This window comes from Lactuca sativa, chromosome 5 (genome assembly GCF_002870075.4).
Source record: "Lactuca sativa cultivar Salinas chromosome 5, Lsat_Salinas_v11, whole genome shotgun sequence".
In the NCBI taxonomy this organism is placed as follows: domain Eukaryota; kingdom Viridiplantae; phylum Streptophyta; class Magnoliopsida; order Asterales; family Asteraceae; genus Lactuca; species Lactuca sativa.
The window spans coordinates 323,138,696-323,147,757 of NC_056627.2; the positions used below are offsets into that span (position 1 = coordinate 323,138,696).

Consider the following 9,062-nt stretch of genomic DNA (forward strand, 5'->3'; position numbering starts at 1 on the left):
ATGTATAATTTATTAATGGGGTCCCCATAGGGGTTTCAGGACGAGATTGCCCACCCCCGCCACGCCCCCAAAGTTAAAACGGGGGTTAACCTTGCCCTCGCCCCTGTCCACGACCTCGATTTTTTTTAATAAATACCCCCAAACAAGATGGGCCCCCACAGGAACGAGGTCCCATGAGACTTTTTGACATCCTTATTTTTCTTTCTCCCTTTGAAGGCTTTATTGTCGAATATTGAGCATGATGTTGTTCATTTTGTCGAAGACTTTTTTTTACCACATCTCATTTCCAAAAAGGGTGTAATCTCATAGGTGGCACATCATGCAAGATGTGCCATCTTGGTGCAAGGTGCACCATTTTGGTTCCTTGATGGGTCATAGTATCCCTGATGAGCCACATATGATATGAAGACCTCTATGATGCTCAATATTGTTTAAGGATGGTCATAAGTTGGTGATGCTCAAGAAATACACCATGTTGTGCCGTCATTATGGATGTTGGGCCACTAGTATTCATGATGTGCCACCTATGCATCATGATGCTCCAATATGGATCATGGTGCTCCATCATGTGCGTTGCTGATACTCATGTGTTATATGTCACGAATGAATGTTCCGGAAGTTACTGCATGGCTGATTGTGATTGGTTGACACCTTTCATGGACGTATAAGCTAATGGGCCACTAGGCTTGGCCCATAAGGGTTTTAGGTCCGATCCCTTCGGTATAAATAGGGATGCATGATAAGTCATTTGTGTGTATTTTGTATCCTTTGATGGGTTTTAAGCATTCTAACACTCCTATGGTGTACATGCAACCCTAGAAACTTTGGATCTATGTTTTCTCTAATATTCATGCAAATAAGAATTTTTCCAAGGTTTTCATCCTAACTAGCATGGCATGGGGAACTTGTACTATAAAAACTAGTATAATGACATACCTTTGTAGTTGCTTGGATTCCTTAAGACATTGTGCCTAGCACCTCAAATGTGATGCCTCAAATGTTTCACACAACACCACAATTCTTGGAATAACTTGAGAGAAGAACGCTTTGATCACAAAATTGGCTAGCCCTCCTTGTCTTGCAATAGTGGCTGATTTTGCTAGCTATGGAGCTCTTTATATAGTGTGCCACATGTAGGGTTACACCATGTAAATTCTAATGTGCATGGCTTTTCATTTTCCTCCATGATCCATATGTTATAACCTTCATTGAGCACCTAATGGGTCCTAGCTCAATCTAGTGAATCATGAACCATAAGTCCACTATATAAGAATGAATGATTTACAAATCAATCCCCATATATTTAATCAGTCTCTTTTTTATCACAAAATTAATTCTTGATCAATATTAATTAAATAATATGATTTCATATTAATATATTAGAACTTATAATATATTAACAAATCGTAAGTGTCTTTTTTCTCATTTTGTCTATCCAACAGTTGAGATGTTGATGCAACCCAAATGGACCATGCCAAGTCGGGTCAAGTACATACTAAATATTGTTATGGACTTAGACACCTTATCCAACATCCTTAGTGAGTATAATGAATCCACATTGAGTTGTACTTGTAATCTCTGTTTGAGAACTCTGTGAATAAAGAATACTCTTCTCCTTACTCCTCTCCTGCCCGTGGACGTAAGTCTCTTTGAGTGAACCACGTAAATACAGTGTCTTTCTATGCTTTTGGTTTCATGTGTTATCCGGATTACTTCCTAACAAGGTTCATCATAACTTGGCAAGTGGCATCAAATTTGTTCTGAGTCTTGACAAGTATCGTCTAATTTCCCAACAAAAGGCTTACATGTAGTCATTCAGAAGGCTCTATATATTGGTTTATTCAAGTGTGCTTTTATTAGAGCTAATAGTTTTTTGATTTCTCATCACATATACGTTGATGATGTGATCTTTATAGAGGATTGGTCTCTTTGCAATGCTAGTAATTTGATTAGTATGTTGCATTGTTTTCTCTCTCCCCAGTTCTTAAAATAAATGTTCAGAAAAGTAAGTTGTTAGGTATAGGTGTTTATGACGGTGAGATTAATGAGATGGATTTGGATTTCGCCTTTGGCTTTTCCTTATACATATCTTGGTGTTTCGGTTAGTTGTAATATGTCACATATTACTAATTGGAAGGGTGTAGTTATTAAATTTTAAAATAAAATTTTTGGTTGGAAGGCTCATACTCTCTCTATTGGTGGCAGACTGGCATTGATTAAAGCAATTCTTGGTAATTTACCTACTTATTACATGTCTCTTTATACAATATCGGTTGCCGTGGAAAAATATTGGAATCTTTTCGAAATAATTTTTTATTAGGTAGGGATGTGGAAAAGTAGAAGATGACATGGGTTTCTTCGAGAAAGTGTTTGGTGAGTAAAGATCTTGGGGGTTTAGGTATTGGAAGTATATTTGCTCTTAATAGTTCTCTTTTTTTAAATAGATATGGTGATTTAGAATGAATTCTAAATAACTTGTGGGCTAAAGTCAGTATTAATAGGGTTGATGGTCGTATTGATAAGGTGATCACTAATGGGTCCATGTCTTCTCCATGGAAAGTGATTGTTATTGATGTTAGACAACTTTCTTAAAAAGGTATTGGCATTTTTTCCTTGTGCAAACGCCAGCTTGGTAACAAGTCTTCTATTTTGTTTTGGAATGATGTTTGGTGTGGTGATCTCTCTTTAAAAGCTTAGTTTCATAGGGTTTATACACTTGCTTTGGAGAAGACTTGTTTGGTTTCCTACAAGAGAAGGTAATCTGATTGGCTTTTGGTTTTTAGAAGCCCCTGAGAGGTGGTGAGGAAATGCTTCAGTATACTTCCTTAAGGTCTTCTGTAGCCAACACTATTCTTGTGGAGAAATAGGATTCTTGGGTTTAGTCGATTGATGCTTTTGTGGGCTCACACCCAAAACCCTAGAAACTTTAGAATGAAGAGGAGAGAGATGAAGTAGAAGGAAATTTCGTTCATAAGCATCTTAGAAATGTTGTGCACGAGAATAAAGAGTCAAAGAGTCCTATTTATAATTTAGGTAACTTACAGACAAAGTCATATTTGAATTGATTAAATAATAGATTTAATCTTAGTTCAAATCATTTCATTATATACAACTAGGAGGTTTTCATAAACCCTAGAAATTCCTCTAAAACCATTCATGCTTTGCATTGTTCTAGAATTGTTTTTTTTTCAACTATTAAACAATTACAATTTAACCACTGCATCTTTAATTAATTGTAATTAATCCCAAATTAATTCTAGATTAATTATGATTAAATAGTTAATTAATTCTTTATTGATTTCTTATTAATTTATTAACCATATAAATTAACAAATCAATTATTTAAGTATTGATGTTGTATTAATTTATTAATCACATAATCAATTAATATATCAAACATCTATTTCTAAATAAGATATTAATCATATAATATATTAACAAATAATTTACTTTATCTCCTAATATCATTTCTAAGATATCAAATAAGTTACCATGTTGCACAAACGCATTCTCTCATCTCGCCAAAAGCTTAACGATCAAAGGGTAGCGAGCGCTAGGGGCAGTGTTCCAGCTAGTATAGCGAACATAACAAGCGTTCTTAACACCCTCACACTTAGTTCAACCTAAACATCATTACATATAAATTTATGTATACATTTTTTGTCCGACGACTCTTAAAATAGGCTATTTAGTTTACCTGCCAAGCAACGAAAATATCATGGAGACGAAATAACTTCTTTTCTTTATTAATAAATCTCACCCTTTTCTTTATATGGCCAAAGTCTCGTATTTTGTATATTTACTAGTATTATAAGTTAGGTTTTAATTAGTACTTAATAATTAAACTATGTTTCAAAACATTCAGGTTATGGAATAAATAATTTAAAAAGGAACAAGAGAGGAAAAAACCATGCGGACCTTCGGTCAAAAGGCGTTCCATCATAACCGAAGAGACACATGAAGTACACCACCCGCCCCACAAACACTCACTCCCGACAAAGCATGCACTCAGACCTTTACCATCCCTCCACCACCACCATTTCCGCCGGAAACATGTCAAATCGCCATCACCTCTCGCCGCAGATGCTGCTCCAAACCTGTAATCCGTCGTTGCAGTTGCAGTCAGATCGTTATGGTTATGATGACTTGGTGACCACAGATTCGCCACTACCTGCTCGCTCCTTCTCATCGTCGACGTCAGCTTCCATAAATCACAAAGAAGCTGAGAAGCGTCGGAGAGAGAGAATCAATTCTCATCTTAATCGCCTTAGAACACTTCTTCCTTGCAATTCCAAAGTAAATTCTCCTTCCTTATTATTACTGGTTCATGTTCATATCGGTAATTGAATCTCGAATAACATTTAGAAGCTTTTTCGGGATCCAAATCACACGTTCTTTTAGGGTTTTTTCATGTCGTGTTTAGGAAAGTTCAAAGTTGTTCAACTTTATCAAACTAGGGTTTCTATTTTCTTTATCAAAACCGGTGCAAAATCAGATCATATGATTGATTTATGTTACTTTTTGTTTTTAATAACGCGATGTAGACAGATAAAGCATCTCTGCTTGCAAAAGTGATTCAAAGGTTGAAGGAGCTGAAACAAACAACTTCAGAAATCGAACATCTCGAAGGCTTACCTTCTGAAACGGATGAAATCACAGTAATCTCGTTGAATAACAATCAAAGCGATGGAAGAATAGTAATCAAGGCTTCAATATGTTGTGATGACCGATCAGATCTTCTTAGCGACATGATCCGAACCCTAAAATCACTCCACCTGAGTCCTTCAAGAATGGAACTGGTTGCGATGGGTGGGCGTATAAGGAACGTCGTATTGGTGGAATGTGATTATCCAGGAGATGATTGTGGTGATTTGATTCATTGCTTGAAGGAAGCGTTGGGTTGCTTGATTAAAAGTAATTTGGGTTCGGATCAATCATCAAAACGTAGAAAGATGCTTGTTTGTACATGAACATGATCATCTTGTGATTCATTTCATCATTTGGATCTTCAAATATGTTGATTTGTGGTTATAATAGAGTTAATCGTTTGATCCTATCATTTAGAATTTTAGATTGTTGCAAATGCTTTGTTTTCGAGAAAAATAAGAAGGCACACGACCAATTTATATCAAGATCAATTATGTCAAAATCACCTTCAGAAAACGTCATCTGAAGTATGAGTGATAACGACCAAAACAGATGTTAAATTTCCAAAAATATATTCAATAAAACTAAATATTAAATGCTCTCCAAATTACGTTATTTTTTTTCTCATAAAATCCTCAATTTAAATTACCAAATGAATTATCTATCGACAAATGAGAAGTATAAATATTTTGAGAAAAGCAAATAAATTGAGAAGAATAATAATGATCTCGGCGATTAACTTTTTTTTTTTTGACCTTTATATATAACTAGATTATGATCCGCGTCAAACGCGGGAAGCACATAAATAAAATATAAATGTATATAGATATTGCAGAATAATTATAAAAAAATCAGGGTTATTGATATTATCGAAATGTGTATAAAATACACTGAGATTGGTAAATATATATAATTGTTGAAGGACCTCTTTGTAGACAATATTTTTTGTTTTATTAGTTGAACGATCTTAACCATGCGCAAAACGGGTCTACGCAAGTATAATCCAACATTTGACAATGTACTTTCAAAATACATTGTTATTTTATGGTTATATTGCGAAATAGAATTGTTTATTTTAAAAAATAGCAACTTATTTATGTTTATTTGAAATGAACCACATAAACCCCCCCCCCCCCCACCCCCCCCCCCCTACACACACACATACAATATTAAATATAAAAAAAAACTCTAACAAAGAAATATAAAAACATTTATGCTTGCTCGATTTAGATATTGCCCATAACTCATTGAAAATGTCAAAATACATAACTGACACACAACTTACTTGTTATTATGAGACGAATTAAACAATTTAAACAAATGATGATTTTTTATTTTTATTTTATGACAATGATAAAATAATGGAAAAATGAATGCTTACTTCAAGACATTTGCGGACGTTTGAGTAAGGTCTATGGTCTTAACTACCGAGTATTCATATCTTTCACATATATCTATTAAATGGTTATTCAAGATGAATTAAAAGTTCATTGCCATTTCTTGCCAATTTAGAAGTATGTTTCGGCCACTTTAGCATCAGATAAAAAACATATATGCTCTTTTAGTATTACTGTAATCCTACTTTCATATAAAATTAATTTTTTTTCGCATCAGACCAAACTCGGTGTTTTTAAGCATTATTATCATTCTATATTATACATTCTTGATAGTTTTTAAAAGTTAGTTGTAATTTCTCATTTCTCTTTGAAAGTTCGTAATTATTTCTTGTTGCTTTTATAAATAAGTTTTAGACTATTTTTGTGTATCAAACCAATTTTGAAGGTTATTTTTGCATTATTACCATCGTATATGTTACATTTCATTTTTATTATTTGAATATAGTTTTTGTAATTCAAAACCGATACGAATATAAACATAATGACTACATATTAACCGACTCTCTATAATGTATAATTAAAAATCAAGACACTATAATCATAATTTATTAATGTTAGTTAATATGTAATTTATTTGGGGATGAGGTTAGATTTTGGTTACTTATTTGGGAAGTATAATATGTATTATGCATTACAAGTGTTTATCTTTTAGATTAGCATTTGTTACTTTAGAATTTTATTTTGGCTTGAAATAACCATGATCAACCCATATTTAGTATTTTTCTTTTCTTGCACCTTTATTTCCTACTACTTGCATTCACTAAAACAAGATTTAACATTTAAAAAAAACAAATATGAACAATAAACTATTAAACTCAATGGATATGCTAAAAGAGACATGAGACTTGCCTTTTGTGAGATCAATAATACGAAATTGAACAATTTTTTGCAAAATAATTTAAGAACCGAAGAAAACCTGATTGCCCAGATATTTAATATCATTATTTAAGTCATAACCTGTTATATGCCGACAAAATTGAAAATTTCAGCCAAAACTTTGTTACATGCCATCAAAGTTGAAAAAAAATCCTTTAAAGTTAAATGATGGTATTAATTTAAAATTTCAATTTTTGTTGGATGTATTTTTTTGATGACAAGAACAATTATCAGTCCAAACATAATCCATAAAAACCATCATGGCCAAATCATAGATCGCTTCATCAACAAAATAGAATATCACGGTCGTAGATGATAATCCAGTTAGAACATCTTTTTTTAAAAGATCAAGAAATGGACAATTTATTAAAATCTTATCACGCTGATAAAAGTCATAACAAAGTGACATAGATTGAATCGATAGTTTACAATAAATATAAAAAATGAAGCCCTATAAGAGATAGAAAAACCTGAGGATGAGACAAAAAAACATGTAACACTACAAAGTTGCAAACATAAAAAAACACATGATGCTAAAAATCTAGAAAAAAAACCAAAATTTATACATGGTTGTGAGGTGAGCGTAGAGAACTTGTGTCAAATTCTTTGAGACATTTCGTCAAACACTTAAGGTGTCTGTTCTAATTACCCATATTTTGAATGTAACATGACAAAAAAAATCCAATGTTATAGGAAAGTATAAAAATGAACTAAATTAACATGTATTTAAATTATACAAATTATTTTAAACAATGTTCCTTCAAAAATATACTTACTGTTGTTTCATACCTAAATAAAAAGTTTAATAAAAACAATGTTGATTGTAATTATGCAATTTGATTTTACAATCAAATAAAAAATTTCTATAATACCGTAAATATGATATTCAAGGAAATAAGATTATTCCTAGTTTAGATTCTAACTTCTTAGCCTACTTTTGATATGGTTCATGTATTAATATTTAGAGAAACCGGTAGGAAATGATGTTGATATTAAGTGTTGTATATTGTTGTTACTGATAAAAAACTAAGTTGTAGTTTAAATTAAAAGTTCTTTTTTCATGGTAATTATGTTGCTATAAATTGTAAAAAAAATCACATAGCTATTACAGTTTATAGAGGTTGTTGAGTATTGAGTCCAAGTTAATAGGTTAAGAATTTAATATGAAAAATTATACATTTTTGTTTTGTTTGACTTAATCTAGATTGAATGACGTTAATCGATTTCATGTAAGTTGTGACAAAGAATATCAAAATATATATGAATACGTATATTTGATACGGGAACAAAAAATAATCGAAAAAATATAAAAAAGCGAAAGAAGGTACTGACCTTCTAGTGCACAAGAATGAAGGATTGAAGCAGATAATGATGATGGAAGTGATAAACAATAAGAATGATGTTGTAGGAGAAGGTCTGAAGAAAAGCATCGATCGAAAATAAGTGTGAGCCGCAAATTCAAGGATGAATCGTATATGTATGTGATAATTTGAATATGATTTTTTGGTATTAATGTTTCCTAATAAAAATGGATTTTATCTTAATGGTTTGCTAATATAAACGGATTTATATTAATGGTTGATATTTAATGTCTTAATTGAAATGATTTTCAGTAATATGTTTTTAAAGTTGACTATTTTAAAACCTTTATAACCAAAAATTCAAGATTTAAAATAGGGGAAATTTATTAAAATTAAATACATTCTATTTCAATGGATTTAAGTTAATTTTGTTTGACAATTGGAAAATTTTTATTGGAATTAAATACATTCCATTTAGGGAAGATGATGTCACCAATTTGATATAAGGGTGGAAAACATAAGATTGAAATGCAATCAATGACCTAAATTGTTTCAGATGATATCATAAGATTTTTCATTTAATATATATTAAAGATAGCATAATTATTGATATGCTTGTTTAATGAGTTTTTTTTTAAAAAGAAAAAACTAATCATGTTTAAATTTTGAAGCTAAAAACTATAAATAATGGAATTAAATTATGAACAATATTAATTAGGGTTAATGATGACATAGATCGTCAAAAGATGTCTTGAAGGAGATTCTTGCTTCAATTTGTAGAGATTTGTGTGAAGCCAAAACAGAGGTGTGATAATTGGAGATGCAAGGAAGAGGCAATATG

General features: G+C 31.7%; 1 protein-coding gene across 1 annotated transcript; it reads left to right on the forward strand.

Moving 5' to 3' along the window:
• The first annotated feature begins 3,891 nt into the window (after window positions 1-3,891).
• LOC111896893 (putative transcription factor bHLH107) lies at window positions 3,892-5,056 on the forward strand. The gene is made up of 2 exons (XM_023892858.3): window positions 3,892-4,296; window positions 4,545-5,056. The coding sequence occupies exons 1-2, from the start codon at window positions 3,958-3,960 to the stop codon at window positions 4,968-4,970; spliced, it is 765 nt and encodes a 254-aa protein (XP_023748626.1). The 5' UTR covers window positions 3,892-3,957; the 3' UTR covers window positions 4,971-5,056.
• The last annotated feature ends 4,006 nt before the right edge of the window (window positions 5,057-9,062 follow it).

What these genes read in the sequence shown, in the direction of transcription:
- LOC111896893 (XM_023892858.3), top strand. Translation starts at nt 3,958, where the DNA reads ATGAAGTACACCACCCGCCCCACAAACACTCACTCCCGACAAAGCATG. An exon ending in TTCTTCCTTGCAATTCCAAA is followed by an intron (nt 4,297 to 4,544) that starts GTAAATTCTCCT and finishes AACGCGATGTAG; the next exon opens with ACAGATAAAGCATCTCTGCT.